Here is a 21719-nt window from a genome sequence, read left to right as displayed (position 1 = left end):
TGAGGTTGGGGCTGGGCTCCCGGCGCAGACCTGGCGGGCGGGAGTCCTCGGGTTGGGGCTGCAGTCCGGGGCGTGGACTTGGAGGGCAGGGGACCTGGGGTTGGGGCTGGGTCCGGGGTGCGGGCAGCGTTCAGCACCCGCGCAGGGGGCTTGGCTCTGCTGAGGGGCTTCTAGCGAAGCCACCCCTCCCCAGCATGATGTCACCCCGAGCAGTCGGCCGGTCTTTCTAGTAACGGAGCATCTAACCCAGCGTTTTCCAGAATAGCGAGCCTTTTCACTGGGAGTGGGAGTAGCGAAACCCGCGTCTTGCGGGGAAGCAGCTGCTTGACCTGGGTCCTGGCGGCCTGTTAGGCCCTGATTAAAGTGATTCGCTCCCAGGGAATCGGCCCCAGGCGGTGGCGCGGGATGGCCTCGGGGAAATGCTGCTCTGCCCACTGTCTTTGGTCAGGGACCGAGTTTTCAGCGACATGTGCCCCTCACAGAGTGGGAAACTCCATGCGGACAGGTGGGCCCGGCTGGAGGCGGGGCCGCACCCTTGCCCTGCCGATACATTTGACTTTGGTGCGCAGAAACTCCTGTTGACTTTCAGGTAATGTTCCCTCTGGGCTTCCCCTGGTGGCTCAGGCGGTAAAGAGTCTGCTTGCGGGAGACCAGGGTTTGATCCCTTGGTCAGGAAAGTCCCCTGGAGAAGGAAATGGCAGCCCACTCCACTGTTCTTGCCTGGAAAATCCCATGGGTGGAGGAGCCTGGGAGGCTATACAGTCCATGGGGGTCGCAAAGATTCGGACACGACTGAGCGACTTCACTTTTCCTTTTATTTAATTAAAAAAATAAAATGCACAAAACCAGTTTCTTATCTGGTTTTAGTTCTCATTTTTTACCCCCCAGACATTTGTGGATTTCAGTGGCTGAGGTTCACTGTATGTTTTAAACAACGCATGTAATCACCTGCTGGTACGTGTTGTTGTCCGGAGCCCTCCTGTGATCTCCTCACTTCCTTAGACTGGGGTGGAGGACCTAGACTGTGGAAGGTTCTAGCTCCTGTTCCTTCCCCTTTTCTGCAAGCAATCCATGTGGAAACACACCCTGAGGCCCGCACTTTTACAAGCGGGGCAATACCCTTTTGTCCTGTGCTGTGTCATGCGACTTTCTAGATAGTAAGATGCTAAAGTGTGGGTGCGTGGCTGCTTCAGGAGACCCTTGGGCCAGGGCTCAGCTGCCTTACATTAACCTTGACATCTGTCCTTTCATTTTGGAAGAAAATTGCTTTGGGCAGGTCATTGAGCTTGAAATCCCTTTCCTCAGTTTTGTAGACTAGTTCTGCTAACCAAATGTGCTCTGTGCTGGGTCTGCCACAGCGGGCGGATTTGGCCTGTCGACTGGGTATAGACAGACTTCCTCCACGTCGGCCCTGTGGCATTTGGGGCTGATCACTTGTGTGGCTCTCTGCTGTGGCCTCTCCCTTCTGAATGCTTCAGTTGTGACAGCTAGAAATGCTTCCAGCCATTGCCTTGTGGGCACCCCACTCGGGGCCCTGAGTAGCTGGTGCGTAACAGTGAATTAGACGGTGTCTTCGGTGAAGGGGCTGCTGTAAGAAGTGCCTAATCCTTCGGAGGGCCGGGGGTGGGCTTAGGCCTCTGTTTAACGGCGCCCCCTCCTCAAAACCAGCTTTCCCACCACACCTTCTTGCTACCCAGCAGCAGCCGCGAGGCTGTCCTCTCCCTTCAGGACAGCGTGGGCAGTTCGCGGCGCTCTGTCCCCTCCCCGCCACACCCTGAAGCCCCACAGGGTGGGGGCCACACGCAGTGTCCGTGTGAGATGCTCACCCTGTAGCTGAGTAGGTGAGTGCAGAGAAACTCTACCCTGGGAGTGATCTGGGGCCTGTTCTGGCCAGGCCTGGCAGGTGGTGGGCACAGCAGGGAGGAGGAGGAGGTCTGACCTGAGAGCCTGCCGCCTGGTCAGAGCTGCTCTGAGCTTGAGCCCTCGGTGGCGGGTGGGGGTCCCCACTTCCTCCGCTCACGGCTCTGCTTTGCTGTCGTGGGAGTGACTCCTGTGTAGAGAGGGCGCCTGGGCCCACGGCCACAGAGCTCCGTCTGCCCCGCTGACACCGGCGGAGTGTGGAGCTGAAGTATCGCTGAAGTGTTTCAGCTCTAAAATTGTGGCTTCCTTTGCCTTTCCGCATGATGTGGTCTCTTAAGTGTCCCCCTTAGCACCAGCCCTGCCTCAGGTGGCGGCTGGCTGCAAGCTGCTGCTGGGCCTGAGAGGTGCCCATGTCCTAGTCCTCCATGTAGCTTTGTGGCTCAGGTAGCAAGCCAGCTCCGTGCCTCGTACATTAACTTGGTCCTGTCTTACTGACTTCAGCCCGCTAAATTTGACTTCGTGAATTTGGTGTGTGGGAGTTCATGAACTGTTTCTCTCGATCGTTTTTAAATATGTTGTTAAAAACATTGTACTCCTTTTATTTAGTTCTAGCTGTAAAATAATTTTTTTATTCAGAAATAAATATGGAGTCATAGGAAGTTGCAAAGAAAAGAACAGGGAGGCCCTGGCATTTCTCAGCCGTCTCCTCTCTCTCATGACAGTGTAGCTCCAACACCAGGAAGCTGACACTGGTACAGTCGGCCAGGTGTAGTCACATTTCTTAAGTGTTGTACGCAGGATGTATGTGCGTGTGCATGAGTGTGTGTGTGTGCAGGTCTGTGAACTTTTTCTGGGCTGCACCACAAGGCTTGCGGAATCCTAGTCCCAACCAGGGCCTCTGCAGCGACAGCGAGGAGTCCTAACCGCTGGACTACGGAGAAGCCCCGAGGCCTTTGCGCTTCCCCAGGCGCAGCTTCGCGCGACCCCACCGCAGAGAAGATGCAGGGCTGTTTCACCATCACGCAGCCCTCTTGTGCCACCTCGTGTAGTCAGCCTCTGCCCCGGCCACTCACGTGCGTTCTCCATCTCTGTGTCCCCTCTCAAGGATGTCGGGTGAGTGAAACTGTGCAGCGCGTGACCTGCTGAGGCTGGCTTTTCTCACTGGCACAGTCCCTGGAGGGCCATCCATTCAAGCACTGAAGTCAAAATGAAGCATCTGGGCCTTCGTTGGTGGTCCAGTGGCTAAGACTCTGCCCTCCCAGTCCAAGGGGCACAAGTTCCATCCCAGGTCAGGGACTAAGATCCCGCACGCTGCATGGGGTGGCCAGAGCAACAAACAAACAGGAAGCAACCGAAAGGGAAGAGCTGCTGAAACGGTCAAGTGGCGGCGGTTAGCTGTTTGTCTGGTGGTTTGGGAAGTTTGTTTGCTTTGCACGGGCTGTAGTACCGGCGGAGGAGCTTTGCGCATGGACTTGCTGATGCTGGAGCGTCGCTGCAGACGTAGAACCTGCTGAAAACGTCAGGACTGACTACAGAGCAGCGAGGGCCGCGCTGAGGGAGGAGCGAGGTGACCTCGTTCTTGTGGAGCCGTCATGGTGCCAGTGGGCAGGGGCATGCCGTTCATTCCCTCCGTGCTTGCGGTGGTGGGAGCCGGGGCTGCACGGATGAGTCGAGACACTCCATGGTGCTTGGAGGCTTTTTATTTAATCCCTCCAGGCACTCACGCAAATGAAGGGATTCAAGTGGGCAGAGGTAATTAGCCATTTGGCCAAAAACGATTTCCATGTTCTTAGAGAAAGCGTGTGGTTTTGCTGCGGGCGCAGTGATTTAACTAGAGGATGCCTGGCAGTACCCTGTCCTGTGGTCACCACGGAGCTCGATTGCCCCCCGTTTCTGTTGTTAATAACTTCGCTGAAACTGGGCACTCCTTTGAATTGTATTTTAGCATGACTAAAGTGTAAAAAATTTTAGTTGTTTGTAAAATTCCATTTGTTATGAGTCATAAATTGGACATGAAAATTTAAATTCGGCGTAAAACTTCGATGTTGAAATGAAATGTAGTTTGGCACTTGATTTTCCTGGGTAGCAGTAAAGATCAGAATCAGGGGTGGTCGGCCTGCATCTTAACTTTTTAGTTTTTTTTTTAAGTAAGGTTCAGTTTAGTCTTGTCTGTACATTTAAAAAATGCTGATTTTTTGAAAAAAATGCTCTGGTTGCACATTTCCTTTTGCAATCTTACGCATAATTTATATTCCTTAGAAACTGATTTAGGAAGTTTGTGCCGAGGCTCGGGGACGGGCCGGATCTCCAGGCTGGAAGAGGAAGGAAGTCTTTGGTCTGACTGCACGTTGCGGCTTCCATGGAGTCCCCATGTCCCCGCCGTGTCCTGGCTTCTCTCTGTGTCCTCTGTGAGATGTCGAGGTGCCCTGGTGAAGAGTGTATTCTCAGGCCAGATACTCAGCGTTACCTCTCTTTCCTCTTAAAATGATTTTCACTGCATTTATTTATTTATTTATTTTTTGGCAGCAACATGTGTCAGGATTTTAGAGTTGTGAAGTTATTGGGAAGACCGTCTTTTGGGGATTAAGTGGCATTTCTTGGCTTTACGGAAGTCAGAGAGGGTCGGACCCAAGGGTAGGGTTCAGGAATGCCGTGGGGAAAGACACTCCGCATTGCTGTGCGCAGCCTGGGGGGCTCTGCCGGGAGCTCTGAGCAGCAGGGCTCTTGTTGCCCGAACGTCACTTGCAGATCTTGGGTGCGAGGTTGGCCTCCCTGAGTTCGAATTTCAAAGCTTCAGAGGCTCCAAGGAGGGAAAGTCCTGGTGAGTCTGTGGCAGACATGTCTGGTGCGGTGCTGCCGTGAAGCTCTAGGTGGTCCCCTCCCGGTGAACAGGGTGCGCGGGGGCCGTGGCCCCGGTCATGTGCTGGGCTTCCTCCGAGAGGCTGAGCGGTTCTGAGTTCTGGACGGTGTGGGCTTCAGGTTTCGGTTAAAGGGTAGTCTCTGGGCTTGTTGTGTGAAACACCGCTGGGGTTCTGAGCAGCTGAGGATGAAGCTCCCGGCCCCAGAGGTGCTTGGAAACCGACACATGGGACGTGAGTTCCCGCTCTGCGTCCTCAGAGTAGGTCGACAGGGTGGCAGAGGCGGGTCCTTGCCCTGAGAGAGCCCCAGGTTGCAGAGCGGAGGCCCGGGGAGGGGCCAGAGCGAGGAGCAGAGGGGCACTGGCGCTGGGCGCCTGGGGGCGGGGGGGGGTTGCGAGCCCGCCTGGGGGCCTCCGGGTTTGCTGAGGCCCTGTCCAGCCTCTTTCCCTCGAGGCCTGTGTGCTCCTCGCTCCCCACCTGCTCCGTGTGAGGAAATGAAGGGGGTGTGCAGGGACGCGTCCCGCCCTGTGGTCAGCACTGGGCTTGGCGGACCCCACAGCGGGCGTTAGAGAGCCCCTGGCTTCTGTCAGCTCCCGGGGGTGCAGCGTGGAGGAAAGGGAAGTCACTTCACCATCAGCTTACCAAACGAATTGAGAGATACTCATTAGAAGACAAAAGTGAGCGGTTTTCACTAGGTCACACGATGTCTGAGGCGTCAGACCACAAAACGGAACTCACTGACTCTGGCCTTGGCCTTCTTCAGAGTCTTCCTGACTTTGGGATGAAAATCGACACAGGTGAGATGTCACGGAAAGCAACGCGCGTCGCTTGCCTAGGAGGAGAGTTTCAGGCTGGGTTGCGGTGGGTGTTCGCTCGTGCTGGGGAGCTGGGGTTGTGTGCTGAGTCAGCCCTTGCCCTCTCTGGAGGGAGGCTTGTGAGGGACGCCAGGATGCGTAGAATGGAGAGCACGTCGGGAGGAAGCGCCCGACTTAAAGCAGTGCCTCGGAGGCCGGCGTGGGAAGAGGACCAGGAAGGGTGTGGGGCCGTGATGTGCGGTGCCAGAAAGCGAAGAGGCAGGCCCGGCCTTGCCCAGTGCATCGCGTGCCCTTGGGGTGCAGTCTCTGTGCTGTGAAGAGGAGGACGGCCGGGCGCATGGCGCCTGCCCGCGCACTCGAGGGCAGGGGCTTGGGAGCTGCTGGGGGAGCCGCCCAGTGGGACCGGGGGAGGCGCGCAGGTGTGGGGCGGGCCAGCGGCCTGCCCCTCGGCGTCTGTGTGAGTGGGGGTGCTCCAGGTTTCAGGAGGGCAGTGCGGTGCCCGCACCAGCCTGTGCCCTGGAAAGAGAGGACGGTCTCTGCGGGGAGGCCAGCCCCTCTTCCTCGCTCACTCCGGGCCCTGGGCAGGGGGAGTGGCTGGCTGAGGGTTGGACGTGCTCGTTAAGGCAGGGGCGTCTGGCTAGTGCTTGGAGTCGGATCCTGATTCTGTCCCTTTTTCTTTCTCACTTTTGCAAATTGTGGCCCAAGACAGCTGGGAGCCTTCCTGTTTCCCCAAATTTGAACCGCGTGAGGGCGTTCCCCAGCGGTCCCGCGGGTAGAGCTTGGTGCTTTCATGACCAGTGGCCTGTGTTGTGTCCCTGGTCCGGGAACTAAGACCCTGGAAGTCACACAGCATAGGCAAAACATTAAGAAAGGAAAACAGCTGCGCCTCCCTCACTCTGTGAGACTTGAAGCCGTGTTGTGTTCCCCTCCTTGCATTTGAGGGGTTTCCCTTGTGTGGTCCTTTCCACCTGCCCTCATCTGCAGGATTGCTTAAAAGTGTGAAGACCAAACCCAGATTGGGTTGCTTGGCTTCTGTTTTGCACTGCAGTGCCTGTTTTTCCCCTTTAAAAATCCCTTCTGATGGCAGCAGAAGGGTGTCGTGAGGATTAGGTGTTCAGTGTACTTAGAGCACCTTGAGCTCCTTAGGGTGGGATCAGGTGCTGTGTGGGGATCCCGCTTTGCTTTTCCTAAGGCCAGCCTTCCTTTGTGTGCTGGGGTTGGGAGGGCAATTATGTTTCTGTTGCAATTTAAACAGTGCTGAAAAAGGGCACTATGTTGATACTGAATAGTGTTTTAAAATAAAGCACAGTGGGAAAAATAGAGCAAGAAAATGAATATTTTGGAATACTTTTGGATTGTATTTGTTGCTGTTGAAAAATAGCTTTTTCTGGCCAGTTACTGTGAGGGGTGTGTGTCTTGCACGGTACTACCAGACCAGAACCTTCTTTTGACCCTCGCTGTGCCTGCGAGAGCAGAGTCTCCAGTGATGAGGCGGGAGCTCGGGCGCCCCGGGGCCTGTGGGGGATGGAGGCTCGTCTGCACCTGCCGGCGCCTTCTGCGGGCCTCCTGCCCTGGACTCGCTCCGCACAGCCTCAGGGGCTCCTCTCAGGCAGCACGCAGCTCCCGTTCAGTCAGTTCCCCGTTCAGACTTCGCCTCTCAGTGCTCACCTGCGGCCTGAGTCCTCGCCTGAGCAGCGCGCCAGCCTCCCTGGCACGAGGGCGGCGCAGGGGTGGAGGGCTGTGGGTCTGTGGCGCGGAGTCGCCCAGTTCCCGAGGCCTGGCCTTTCTCAGGCTGCCTTCCGTGGATGGGCTGTGGGTCCTCATGCCCACAGCCTCCCAGACTGTCTCACGGGGAAGCTGGCCGCAGAGGGGCCGGAGGCGCTGTTCTGTTGGGGCTGATGTGTGCCTGCTGCGTGCTCTCCGATGCAGCGTTTACTGTAGGTCTGACGTGAATCTGCTGAATAAGTAGCCCAGAAAATATGGTTTTTCATTTTCCGTTCTTGTTGTTTTGTAATGGTTTTGATACAACTCCAAGAGTGAAGGGTGTTTGGAAGATGTGTGTTTAAAGATTTCTCTGTTTTTCTGCACTCTTATTTTTTGACATAATTGTTCAATTCATTCGTTCATTTGAGAAACCCTTTGGTGCCCGTTGCGTGCCGGGCATTATCCTAGGCATCGGGCATTCGGTGCGTAACCGAAGGGACCCAGTCCCTGTTTTTTCAGAGACTTAGACTCTGCGTGCCCGCCCTCACAGGGCCTCGGGGCTCTGGGTCCCCCGGGAAGTAGTGCGGCCCCTCGCGTTGCTTTCCTGCCTCTCAGTGACCGCTGTCTTCCACAGTCTGTGCTCCAGTGTCTGAAAACTGTTGTTTCCTGTATTTCGCTCAGGTTTGTACTGCCTGAGGTGGGAGGGTAATCTGACCCTGTTTAGTAGGTTTGGGAGCGATGCTGAGCGTGCGTTCAGACCCCAAGGCTGGAATTCGGAGGTGAGCAGACGGCGTTGTGTGAAGGTGGCGTGTGAGACCGCGAGACTGGAGTCCGAGCTGGAAGCTGACGGGGGTGGCGATCGTCACAGAAGCTCTGTCTCTGTCTACACAGCTGATACTTCACAGCGGGTACTGAGGTGCTCCCTGTTTTATGGAGAAAGGGGCGGAGGCCAAGGAGGCCGAGGCAGTGCTCCTGAGATGGTCCACTGAGGACCCAGGCCCAGGCGACTGGGGCTCCAGACCTCTCCTCTGAAGCGCGTTGCTGAGCCAGCTCTCCGGGAGGATGGCCAGAGCTCCAGATGTGCCTAAGCGGTCAGGCGGCGTGGGCCAGGGAGGAGGGCTGGCCAGGGGGTCGCAGGAGGGGACTGGGCGGGGGCCTGACGGGCGGCTCCCAGGAGAAGAACCGGGAAACAGGAGGGAGGAGCTGGAGACCCCAGGGCCACTCTGACACGGGAGCGCCCTTTTCCCAGCGCACAGCCGCGCTCCTGGGATCAGAGCGGGCAGAGCCTGGCAGCAGGCGCTTGGCCTGTGCCTCCCAGAGCCTCAGTCCTCCTGGAGACCGCCCGCCTTCTCCCGCTCCCCTCCCTGTGCCCCCAGCCAGTCCGTCTCCAGGCCTGCGTCTCCCTGGCCGCTCCCTCAGGGCTCCCGGGGCCCCCCAGGTTCAGTGACATCTGCATACTCACGGGGCCCTGGGACTGGGCTGTAAGTGTCTGGGGGGCACGCCGCCTGTCACGATTGGGTCAAGAGTGCTTTTTTAAGGTTAATCCATTTGTTCAGCCAATTCCTGGGTCCCTACTTCACACATTGAACAGAAAAACCAACCAAGAGTGCCCTCATGTGGCTTATATGCCAGTGAGGCAGACACAGAATAAGTAAGTTTAACGTACACTGCATTGTATACAGTGCTGGGGCCTCCCAGGTGGCTCAGTGGTAAAGAATCCTCCCGCCAGTGCAGGAGACACAGGAGTTTCATCCCTGGGTCGGCAAGATCCCCTGGAGAGGGAAGTGTCAGTCCACTCCACTGTTCTTTCCTGGGAAATCTCATGGACAGAGGAGCCTGGCGGGCTACAGCCCACGGGGCCGCAGAGTCAGACCCGATTCAGTGACTGAACGCTCGGCACATATGCTGTGTGGAGGGGAGCCTAAAGGGAAGAATAAAGGGCTTGCGGTGTGGGTGGGGAGCTGGAGGTCAGGTGCCCTGGGGATGCTGGTGGTGGGCGGGCGGGGAGGCCACTGTGCCTGCTCCAGAGCCGGAGGAAGGTGGGGTGCGTGGCGGGACCTGAGCTGAGCCAGGGCAGGGGAGCAGAGAAAGGACTTGGCTTTGGGGAGACAGCAGGGAAGCCGGTTAGGAGCCCCTGGACCAGGTGAGAAAGGTGAGGACCCCTGGGGGGTGGGGAGGTAGACCCGGAGTGCCAGGGCCAGGGCGGAAGGGGAGGGGTTTTGCCAGCAAGCGCTGCGATGGAGGAGGCGGGTCAGGCGTGGTTTTCGTGATGGGGGGAGACTGGCTGGGCTGGGGTGAGGGCGGAGAGCGGCAGAGAGAGTGGGTCGTAGTGCTTGGGCGGGGCGGTGGGCTCAGAATTTGCTTGCCTGGTCTAGTTGCTTACTAGAGCTGCAAGGATGGGGCCCTGGGGTCCCTGCTGTGGAGCGCGGGGAGCGTGACCGTTGGCGCGGCGGCGGCTCTGGGGACCAGATCTTCTGAGGCGCCGTGGTTAGGGCCAGCGGGTCTGGGGGGTCACTCATCCTGTATGGCAGGGAGGGGGCGGTGTCATAGTAAGTGGATAGGTCTTCCCAATTATATTAATTCCTGCTATTTACTTATTCCTAAATAAAGAAAGAAATGAAAAACAGAATCAAGAACATAGTTAAGAGAGGGTTAGACACTCCTTTGTGTCTGACTCTGACTGACCCCAAGGACTGCAGCCCGCCAGGCTCCTCTGTCCACGGAATTCTCCAGGCGCGCATGCTGGAGTGGGCTGCCATCCCTTTAATTACAACACAGTTGGCCCTCACCGCATTCTCTCATTCCTAAACTTAAGTCAATTGTTTTCAGTTTATATCCATCTCTTCTCATGTTCACTTTAAAAATGTGGTTACTTAGTCTAAACTACATGTTAAACTGCACGTCAGTCATGGGCGTTTTTCTCCATTTAGCCATTATTTTCTGGCTTCCTCCTGTGGAAGATGAGGATGTAACCTGCCTGAGCTCCCCTTTTCCCATGTTCTGATGTGCCAGTTTTTAATCTAAGTGATCTGTAGCATTTAATTGCTGTCTGAAAATGTTATTCTTAGCTGAGAATGACATGGTTTGACTTTTATTTGTTGATTTTTGGCTCTGCGGGGCCTTTGTCGCTGCGCGCGGCTCTCTTGTTGCAGGGGCGTCTCCTGTTGGGGACACAGGCTCGCGGTGCGGGCTCAGTAGTTGGGCTCGCAGACTGCAGCGCGGGCTCAGCAGCTCCGTAGCATCTGGAATCTTCCTGGACCAGGGACTGAACTCTTGTCCCCTGCTTTGGCAGGCAGGTTCTTACCCAGTGTGCCACCAGAGAAGTTCTGGCTTTGTTTTAGCAATAAGCTCATCTGTGTCGTTTTAGATTCCCGTGTGAGTGATGCCCTGTGATAGTCTCTCTTTCTGTTTGACTTCGCCCGGTGTGATGGCCTCTCAGTCTGTCCATGTCGCTGCAGATGGCGTTAGCTCACCCTTCTCATGGCTGAGTGCCACGTGCACACGTGTGAGTGCTCACACAGCCCCCCATAAAGAATGCGCCGTGCGTGTGTGTGTGCGTGTGCGCGTGTGACAGTAGACCGTGTTCAGGGCTTCCCCGGGGGCTCAGCGGGTAAAGATCCGCCTGCGACGCGGGAGACCTGGGTTCGATCCCTGGGTTGGGAAGATCCCCTGGAGGAGGGAAAGGCTCTCCACTCCAGTGCTCTGGCCTGGAGAGTCCCGTGGACTCTGTAGTCCATGGGGTCACAGAGTCGGCACGACTGAGCGGTGTTCGCTCCGCTTCACTTCCGTGCCGTGTCTGTGAAGGGCGTGTGCATTCTGCATCTCGCCGTCTGCCAGTGAACGCGTAGGCCGCTCCCAGGCCTTGGCTGCTGTGAATGACGCTGCTGTGGACACGGGTGCCTGGACCTTTCTGAATTAGGGTTTTTTCTGGGTGTGCGTCCAGGAGTGGGATTGCCAGCTCATGTAGTGACTGCTTTCCACAGGAGCTGCCCCAGTTGCCTCTGCATCAACGGTGGACGAGAGTCCCCTTTTCTGCGCGTTTTGAGGGCTTTCTCTCTCTCTAAGTTGGAGTGTAGCTGACTCACAGTGTCGTGTTGGTTTCCGGTGCGTGCATGTCTGTCTTCTGAAGAGTTTTCTCCTTGCTGGTCGTTACAGGATACGGAGTCGAGTTTGCTGGGCTGTCCAGTAGGCCCGCACCAGCCGTCCTCCTCATGTATGGCAGTGCGCATGCGTTGGCCCCAGACTCCCGATGCCCCTCCCCGCCCCTCGAGGACGTCTCCTGTCAGGGCGCTCCTCTGTTGCTGGCCTCTGGTTCCTGAAGGTGCAGCACTTCTGTTTGTGTGAGGGTGTCTGCTGTTCTGGGTTTCCTCCTCTGCGTTGCCCCTTCGGCCTGAATTCTTTTCCTGCAGGTCTGTGTCCGTCTCTGGCTTGTGCTGTGAGCTGGTCGGGGATGTCCTGTGGTCAGTGTCTGGCCATCCCATGGAGCCGTGTTGGCCAGCACGGGTAGGGCTTCAGCAGAGGTCTCGCCGTGGGCCGAGGGTCTCTCTCTCATGAGGGAAGCCGTGTGTCAGCCATCTTCTCCGTCGTCTTCAGAGAAGCTGCAGGCTCCCTTCTTGCCGGGTGGGGAGGCGGGTGTGGGGAGCCTGGCTGCGGTGGCCCTGGGCGGGGGTCTCACTGCTCAGGGAGTCTGTCTCTGGGCTCTGCTTTCCTGAGCCTCCCTCCAGCACGTGGTGGCGTCACCAGGCCTGGAGCTGGGGGTTCCTGCTTTGTGGAGGGCAGCCTGTGGTCTTCTGCTGGGATTTAGGGCTGTGGCCAGGCTGGGGGAGCGGCTGCTGCTCCTTCTGAAGCTTCCAGCCCGGCCCCGGGGCCCCTCCTGAGGCACCTTCAGGTCCTCAGCCAGTCAGACTCTGGCAAGACTTGCTTCTCACTGGCCCTTCCTCCTGTGGGCGGCTGGAGTCCAGCTTGCTCTGTTAGACTGAGTCCATAACCGCGGTCTCTTTCCAGTGTCCAGAGTTGTGGCGGTGTCCACTCTCGTCATGGTTTCCTCCTTCTGAGCAAGCTTTGGGCCGGGTTGTGTGTCACACATGCCGTGCAGCCTTCTTCAGCTTAATGGCCGTTATTTCTGCCGTGGATTAACTGCTCCCTGAGGGAAGGAAGGTCCTGGGAAAGAACGATGTGACTTTCTGTACTTTCACCTTCTGACTCGTGAGTGGAGTGATAAGACCTTTTATTGTGAACTCAGTTTGGGTGGGTGGTTCTCACTGGACACGTTTGACGTGAGTTTCTAGCAGAACGTCTGAGGGAACCTGGGATTCGGCGGCTCTTACTTTACTTCTTACTCGAGGCGGCGGGCGGCGGGCTTGTGCTCTGTTCACAGAACTCCTGCTTCCTGGGGCTCAGTTCACAGTGCTCCAGGCCCCGGGGGTCAGGGCAGGGAGGCGTCTGGGCAGGCTTCGTCTCACAGGTGTGACCTGTGGTAACCAGGCAGCTTCTTGCTGGTGATGGAGTGTGGTAAATGGAAGTCTGTCTGTGGGGACGCCAGTGAATTCCATCATCGCCGATGATGAGTCAGTCAGGAGAGTTTGAATTCCTAACTTTTCAAAGAGTTACTTTTAACCCTGAGCTCAAACTTTTAAACTGGAAATATGTTTAGAATATATGTCAACGTGGTGGAGCACAGAAGGGAGCCTGCGTCAAGTAGGGCGCTCACAGAGGGCCTCTCTGCGGACACAGCTCGCGGGCTGGTGCGAGCAAGCAGGGCTGGGCGGGGTGGCCGCTGCGGCCCCTCTCCAGGACCCGAGAGCCCTGGGCGCCGGAGCGTGGAGGGCGCGGCCCTTGCCTGCGGGCAGTCTGAGCCCTCTGAGGTGTCGCGGGGGAGGCTGCTGGAGAGCTGGGCGGGTGGCGGCTCCGCCTGTGCGAGAAGGCCTCTGGGCCTCAGAGAAGCGGGTCAGAGGAGGCCTGCGTGGGAGCTGAGAGGTGTCGGCGCTGCGGTCGGGCGTGCTGACGGCAGCGGAGAGGGTGAGGGTGTCCTGGCGGAGAGCGGGCCAGACCCCCGCTAGGGTGGGCTCAGGGGCAGGGAGCCTTGCGCAGAGCTCTGCGCTGGAGACGAGCGTGCCGCCTGCTCTGGCGGCCCTTCTGGGCCCAGTGACGCTTGCTGCTCCTGGCGCGGTCGCTTGAAAGCCCTGGGGACTGTTGCTGGTGCCGGACATCCGCTGCTCTCGGGGCACACTCTGCGGGGTGTGCATTCCTCACCGGGCACCTGCTGGGCACCCGCTGAGTGCCAGGGGATATATGTGACTGAAACACACAGAACTGCCCACCCCTGCGGAGCTCACGTTCTGGTGGGCGGAAGTAGAGACTAAGCACTTGCGTCCTGTGTCAGAAGACAGGACGCACAGGAGGGACTGCAGCTGAGGAGGTGGCGGGGCACGCGGCCGTGCGTTCTCCACTTCAGACCCGGTGGCTGGGGCTGGTCTTGCTCTGAAGGTGGCAGTTGTGCAGGTTGGAGGGCACTGGGTCATGCACTCGCTGGAGGGGACAGCAGGCCTGAAGGCCTTTGTGGGGGGCAGTAGTCCTCGTGTGGAAGAGACAGCAGAAGGCTGCGCGGCTGCCACGGAGCGAGCCCAGAGGAAGGCAGGTTGGAGGTGCGGTCGGGGTGCTGGACGTAGGTCACAGGGAGGGGGCCTCGTGCAGAGCCTGTTCCCCCTCGTGTGCCGGACGCTGAGGGACGAGACGTGGCGTCTCCCCAGAGGGGCCCAGCCCTCGTAGCCAGAGTGCTGAGTGTGAGGCGAGCAGTGAAAACCAGGGCAGTCAGCTCCTCAGGGAGGGCTGGCGATGGTCAGGAGAGGGTGGCCAGCTGTGGTGGTGCGGGCCACGCTCGGGTGGCCTTTCTGAGCCGCAGGTGCAGGAGGCGGGAGTGCACAGATGGGTGTGAGTGGCGGCGGGACACAGCGGGGGCTGTGGGGGTCCCGGCACGACCGTGCCTGCAGGCGGGGGATGCGGCGGGAGCGCTCGTCGCGGCAGCTGGTCGTGCGTGCCTCCTCTGTGGCGTGGGGGCCGTCGGCTTGTCTTAAACAGCACAGTGATACTTCACAATTCATCTTCTGTTAGTAGGACAGTCATTTTGAATGCAGAGGATGATTTTAGATGAAGTTTGAGGCAGGGAAGCCAGTTAGGACAAGGTAGATTGCTCTGGTCTGGGGGAGATGGCTGGCATCTGAGTCCAGGCAGGAGGAGTGGAAAGGCAGGGTGGGTGTGGGGATCTGGGAGTCAGAGCTGCCAGGGCCATGGCTGGGGAAGCACTCTGTGCATAGTGGCTGTGACTGCGCAGCAGAAATGCCGCTCAGTGAGGATGGCAGAGTGAGGCCCTCATAAGCCCACTCCTCTGTGAAACCAGGGAAAACACTGGCAGAAATGGTCAAACTCAACTGTGCTGGAGCTCTGGAAATAAACTAAAAGTTGACATAGTCTCAGGAAGATTTATTCAAGAAAAACTGCTGAACCTCCAGCTTGACCTCTTGCCGTTCTCCTCTGCTGTGACCTGGGTAGCTGAGAGCTGCTTCTTACAGCCCTTGCAGCGGCCTTGCAGCGCTTGGGAGGCCCAGATCAGATCTGGGGTCCCTCAGGAGTCCTCTGCTCAGAGCGGTGTTACTGATTGGCCTCGGCTCTCTGGAGAAGCCCATTTGCAGAGCTGACGGGGAGGAGCCCACCCTTGTGTCTGTTACTGTCACAGCTTGGGGTTGAAATAGTGGGAGTGTCTGTGGCCTGGGGCCCTGTGCAACTCTGACAGACTCCTGCGGATCTTGAAGGGCGTGCGGCAGGGCTGTGTGTGTGCCCAGGGGGACCTGAGAGGAGCCTGGCCTCACGCCGTCTAGACCCGAGTCTGCACAGATGAGAAGTGAAGGCAGAGGATAACTGCCTGAGGGCTGAAAGTGGGCCTCAGCGTGTCCACAGATCCTGGCGGCATCCAGGACACTCACTAGTCAACACATGTAAGGAAATCCCTGACTAGTCATTCACTGATGACTCAGCTAACTGAGTGGAGACTCACAGTAGGTGCAAACTATGGGGTCTTAACAGGCTTCCCAGCAAAGTCCCTGAGCAGCAGCAGCAGCAGCAGCGACAGCCCCTGCACAGGGAACAGCGGCAGCAACAGTCTCTGGGGAAGGGGACAGTCTGAGTTCCAGGGCTGCCACAGTGTGTTGTCTGAAATGCCAGCTTTCAGTAAGAACTGGTAAGATGTGCAGAGAAAGAGGAAAATATGGTCTTTACACAGGAAAACTGTAGTTAGTAGAAACTGTCCTTGAAAGGGCCCAGACATTAGGCTTAATAATACTCGACAAGGACTTTAAATTGGCTATTTAAAGAATTTTAAACTATGCCCAGGTAATTAATACATAAAAGTGATATCTCACCAAATAGAAGCTATCAGTAAAAAGGTAGATGCTATTTAAAAAAACATAAAGTAGAAATTCTGGAGTTGAAAACACAATAACTGTGAAAAATGAAAAATTCACTAGAGGGGCTCAAGAGCAGATTTGGACTGGCAGAAGAAGGAAAGCAGTGAGTTTGGGAATAGGATTTTTACTCTAGTTAAATTAAGATCTAAATTAAGGTAGGCTCAGATCCCGTCGAGGAACAGAAGGCAAAAAGGAGGAAGAAGCGCGGACAGAGCCTTGGAGACCCGCGGGGCACCGTCAGGCGCACCGCTGTTCAGTCGCCAAGGCCTGTCTGACTTTGCGACCCACGGACTGCAGCACACCAGGCTCCTCCGTGCTTGCTGTCTCCTGGAGCTTGCTCAGATTCATGTCTGTTGAGTCCGTGGTGCCATCCAACCATCTCATCCTCTGCCCTCCCCTTCTCCTTTTGCTTTTAATCTTTCCCAGCATCAGTCTTTTCTGGTGAGATGGTTCTTTGCATCAGGCGACCAGAGTATTGGAGCTTCAGCTTCAGCATCAGTCCTTCCAATGAATATTCAGGGTTGATTTCCTTTAGGATTGACTGGTCTGATCTCCTTGCTCTCCAAAGGACTCTCAAGATCCAGTACCACAATTGGAAGTCATCAATTCTGTACTGAGCCTTCTTCATAGTCCAACTCTCATATTCGTACGTGACTGCTGGAAAAACCGCTGCTTTGACTGTACGGACCTTTGTCGGCAAAGTGACATCTCTTTTGTGCTTTTTAACACAAAAAACCATTTTTCATAAATGAAGAAATTAAGATATTGCTAAATAAACAAGAATGAGGAAATTTCTTGCAAGCAGACCTGTGCTGCAATAAGTATTCAAGGGGGAACTTCCTTGGTGGTCCAGCGGCCAAGAATCCACCTGCCCCTGCAGGGGACACAGGCGTGATCCCCGGTCTGGGAGGATCCCACTTGCTGCGAAGCGGTTAAGCCCGTGCACCACTGCTGAGCTGGCGTGTCCCGCACTGCAACAAGAGAACCCGCAGCAAGAGATGCCTGCCCAGCGCAGCTGGAGAGCAGCCCCTGCTTGCTGCAGCTGGAGAAAGCGTGCATGCAGCAGGAAGGACCCAGCACAGCCAAAAATAAGTAATCAATTGAGAAAACGCTGCAGCGAATGGTCCGGCAGCGATGAAGGGACACTCGATGGTAGCATACACGCGGAAGTGGCAGTGGCGAAGGCGGCCGCCGGGCAGACCTGAACGGCCGTGTGTTTTTGTAATGTTTGGTCTCCGACCTGATTTAAAAGAAAACTGCATAAAACAGTAGTTTTAAACTAACTTTAATATAGTTTAAATAAAATTCTTAGGTGCACAGGGGACATTCTTCAGAATAGACTGTATGGTAAGCTATTTAAAAAAAGCCTCAAATTTTAAAGGATCAAAACCATACAAAGTGTGCTTACCAACCACAGTGGAGTGAAATTAGAAATCCATGGAATTCTCTAGGCCAAAACACGGGGTGGGGAGCCGTTCCCTCCTCCAGGGGATCCTCCCAACCCGGGATGGAACACAGGTCTCCCACATTGCAGGCGGATTTTTTACCAGCTGAGCCACAAGGGAAGCCCAGTTAGATTATACTGACGATCTTGTAACATTTACATGTAAAATCTGAATGACGAAACTGCCGCACAGGAGGAGGGGGGAGCAGCACTACGTTGGAGCAAGGTCTCTCTCTTCTGTTGGAATGTTTCCTCTGGCTGCGCCGCGTGGCTTGTGGGATCTTAGTTCCTTAACCAGGGGTTGAACCTGGGCCTTGGCAGTGAAAGTGCCAAGTCCTAGCCATGGGCTGCCAGGGAATTCCCTAAAATTAAAGTTATATTAATCAAACTAGATTGTTTTAGGTGTTAGTTATGTTCCCCAGGCAGCTACTAGGAAAGGAAAGTAGCTAAAAAATAAATAGTGAAAAGAAATGGAATTGCACTGGTCTACTGAAAAGCACTTCTGCTTCCCAGGTGGCACTGGTGGTGAAGAGCTTGCCTGCCAGGAGACATGGGCTCCATCCCTGCGTGGGGAAGATGCCCTGGGGGAGGCATGGCAGCCCACTCCAGTATTCTTGCCTGGAGAACCCTATGGACAGAGGAGCCTGGAGGGCTACAGTCCGCAGAGTTGCAAAGCTGGACGTGACTGAAGTGACTCAGCACGTGCGGAGTGAAAAGAAGGCCGTGGAGGAATGCAGGCACGTGACACACATCAGAACCCGTAGCAAAGTCGCAGCTGTAAATCCTGCCTTATTAGTGACTGTCCTAAATGGAAGTGAATCAAGCCCTTGAGTTAAAAGACAGATTGGCAGAATGGGTTAAAAAAAACATGATCCAACTAACTACTTTGTCCAAAAGACGCTGTAGATTAAAAGGTACAAACGAAAGAAGCCGGTGAAAGGAAGAAAGATGACATGCTTTGCAGACAGCAAGCAGAAGAGAGCTGGAGTGGGAAGACTAACATCAGACGGAACAGACTTTCTAACAGGAAGTGTTATCAGAGACGGAGAAGAAGGCCCTGCGATGGGAGAGGGCCCGTGAGCCGATCGCGCCTCGTGGGCTGCGGAGCCTCAGGTTCCCTGACCAGGGGCTGGGCCTGGGCCACGACAGGGGAAGTGCTGCGTCCTGACCACTGGATCGCCAGGGCACTTCCAGTTCCAAACCCAGGGCCAGAGCCTCAAGATACACGAAGTAAAATGCACGGAGAAACGAAGGGAGAGACAGACACTTTAACAGCAGTGTCGACAGTCGGGACTGTGGTACCCGGCGTTCAGTAACAGACGCAGTGGGCGAGAGAGCAGCAGTGGATGGAGGACCCCTGCGAGGCCGCCGGGCCTCACAGACCTCTGTAGCCTGTGCCGCCCGCAAGAGCAGGGCATGCACGTCATTCTCGGGCACGGGGACATTCCTCAGGATACACTGTGTGTTAAGCCGTTAAAAAAAAGCCTTAAAGGATCGGAATCATACAAAGTGTGTTCACCAACCACAGTGGAGTGAAATTAGAAATCAGTAACTACTGTGGGCAGGAATCCCTTAGACGTACTGGAGTAGCCCTCATAAGCAACAAAAGAGTCTGAAATGTAGTGCTTGAGTGCAGTCTCAGAAATGACAGAATGATCTCTGTTTCCAGGGCAGATCATTCACTATCACAGTAATCCAAGTCTATGCCCCAACCACGAATGCCGAAGAAGCTGAATTTGAATGGTTCTATGATGACCTACAAGACCTTCTAGAACTAACACCAGAAAAGATGTCCTTTTCATCATAGGGGACTAGAATGCAAAAGTAGGAAGTTAAGAGATGCTTGGAGTAACAGGCAAGTTTGGCCTTGGAGTACAAGATGAAGCAGGGCAAAGGCTAACAGAGTTTTGCCAAGAGAACACACTGGTCATAGAAAACACCCTCTTGCAACACCACAAGAGATGACTACATCTGGACATCACCAGATGGTCAATAAAAATCATATTGATTATATTCTTTGCAGCTGAAGATGGAGAAGCTCTGTACAGTCAGCAAAAACAAGACCAGGAGCTGACTGTGGCTCAGATTATGAACTCCTTGTTGCAAAATTCAGACTTAAATTGAAAAAAGTAGGGAAAACCACTGGACCCATTCAGATATGACCTAAGTCAAATCCCTTACGATTCTACAGTGGAAGTGACAAATAGATTCATGAAGTTAGATCTGATAGGCAGAGTGCCTGAAGAACTACGCACAGAGGTTTGTGACATTGTACAGGAGGCGGTGATCAAGACCATCCACAAGAAAAAGAAATGCAAAAAGGCCATATAGTTGTCTGAGGAGGCCTTACAGATAGCTGAGAAAAGAAGCGAAAGGCAAAGGAGAAAAGGAAAGAAATACCATCTGAATGCAGAGTTCCAGAGAATAGCAAGGAGAGATAAGAAAGCCTTCCTCAGTGATCAATGAAAAGAAATAGAGGATAGTAATAGAATGGGAAAGACTAGTGATCTCTTCAAGAAAATTAGAGATACCAGGGGAACATTTCATGCAAAGATGGGCAGAATAAAGGACAGAAACGGTATGGACCTAACAGAAGCAGAAGATATTAAGAAGAATTGGCAAGAATACAGAGAAAACCTTTATGAAAAGGAGCTTAATGACCCAGATAACCCATGATAATGTGATCACTCACCTAGAGCCAGACATCCTGGAATGTGAAGTCAAGTGAGCCTTAGGAAGCATCACTATGAACAAAGCTAGTGGAGGTGACGGAATTCCAGCTCAGCTGTTTCAAATCTTGAAAGATGATGCTGTGAAAGTGCTGCACTCAATATGCCAGCAAATTTGGAAAACTCGGCAGTGGCCACAGGACTGGAAAAGGTCAGTTGTCATTCCAATCCCAAAGAAAGGCAATGCCAAAGAATGTTCAGACCACTGCACAATTGCACTCATCTCACACGCCAGCAAAGTAATGCTCAAAATTCTCCAAGCCAGGCTTCAGCAATACATGAACCGTGAGCTCCCTGATGTTCAAACTGGATTTGGAAAAGGCAGAGGAACCAGAGATTAAATTGTCAACATCTGTTAGATCATAGAAAAAGCAAGAGAGTTCCAGAAAAACATCTATTTCTGCTTCATTGGCTATGCTAAAACCTTTGACTGTGTGGATCACAACAAACTTTGGAAAATCCTTAAAAAGATGGGAGTGCCAGACCTCCTTACCAGCCTCCTGCGAAACCTGTATGCAGGTCAGGAAGCAACACTTAGAACTGGACATGGAACAATGGACTGGTTCAAATTGGGAAAGGAATACATCAAGACTGTATATTGTCACCCTGCTTATTAACTTCTATGCAGAGTACATCATGCGAAATGCTGGGCTGGACGAAGCACAAGCTGGAATCAAGATAGCCGGCAGAAATATCAGTAACCTCAGATATGCAGATGACACCACCCTTATGGCGGAAAGCGAAGAAGAACTGAAGAGCCTCCTGGTGAAGGTGAAAGAGGAGAGCGAAAAAGCGGCTCAAAGCTCAACACTCAGAAAACTAGGGTCATGGTGTCTGGCCCCATCACTCCATGGCAGATAGATGGGCAACAATGCAAACAGGGAGAGACTTTGATTTTTGGCTCCAAAATCACTGCAGGTGGGGACCGCAGCCACGAAATCAAAAGACACTCCTTGGAAGAAAAGCTATGACAAGCCTAGACAGCGTGTTGAAAAGCAGAGAGATTACTTTGCTGACAAGGGTCCGTCTAGTCAAGGCTATGGTTCTTCCTGTGGTCATGAATGGATGTGAGAGTTGGACTGTGAAGAAAGCTGAGTGCCGAAGAATGGATGCTTTTGAACTGTGGTGTTGGAGAAGACTCTTGAGAGTCCCTTGGACTGCAAGGAGATCCAACCAGTCCATTCTGAAGGAGATAGACCCTGGGATTTCTTTGGAAGGAATGATGCTGAAGCCGAAACTCCAGTACTTTGGCCACGTGATGTGAAGAGCTGACTCATTGGAAAAGACCCTGATGTTTGGAAGGATTGAAGGCATGAGGAGAAAGGGACAACAGAGGATGAGATGGTTGGATGGCATCACCGACTTGGTGGACATGAGTCTGAGCAAGCTTTAGGAGTTGGTGATGGACAGGGAGGCGTGCTGCCAGTCCATGGGATTGGAAAGAGTCCGACGCTACTGAACGACTGAACTGAACGGGAGGAAATTTGGGAAATTCACCAATCTGTGGAAATCAAACACCCTCCTAAATAGTGAGACAAAAGGACACAAGGGAGATTTAAAAAGTACTCTGAGATAAATGAAGATGAAATCACAGCACAGCAGGGCCTTCCCTGGCAGTTCAGGGGTTTGCACTCTGTACTGTCGCTGCAGAGTGCCTGCCTTCAGTCTGTGGCATCCGGGGAACTAAGATCCCACAGGCTGTGTGGTGTGGCCCCCAAAAGAGAAAAGACAGCCTAAGCAAAGACGGGTAAAGTAGATACGCAGACGTCCAGTGGATAACATAAGCCGTTAGGGAACTGCAAATCAAAAGCAGTGACAACCGCTTCTCACACGCGAGGATGGCGAGAGTG

General features: G+C 54.6%; 1 protein-coding gene across 5 annotated transcripts in view; it reads left to right on the top strand.

The window, feature by feature from the left end:
• AP2A2 (adaptor related protein complex 2 subunit alpha 2) overlaps positions 1–21719 on the top strand; it is a 68747-nt gene that overhangs the window by 780 nt on the left and 46248 nt on the right. For 2 of the 5 annotated variants that reach the window (XM_060404166.1, XM_060404165.1), the window contains exon 1: positions 2–3612. The exons of 2 other annotated variants lie outside the window; for them this stretch is intronic. In XM_060404166.1, coding sequence (XP_060260149.1) covers positions 3453–3612 — 160 coding nt within the window. In that variant the 5' untranslated portion in view covers positions 2–3452. Of the gene's footprint in view, position 1; positions 3613–5406; positions 5516–21719 lie in introns of those variants that run through there. One more of the 5 variants, XM_060404167.1, reaches the window with a different exon arrangement.

The sequence above is a fragment of the Ovis aries genome, chromosome 21 (genome assembly GCF_016772045.2).
Source record: "Ovis aries strain OAR_USU_Benz2616 breed Rambouillet chromosome 21, ARS-UI_Ramb_v3.0, whole genome shotgun sequence".
In the NCBI taxonomy this organism is placed as follows: Eukaryota; Metazoa; Chordata; class Mammalia; order Artiodactyla; family Bovidae; genus Ovis; species Ovis aries.
This window is presented reverse-complemented; position numbering and strand designations above follow the sequence as displayed.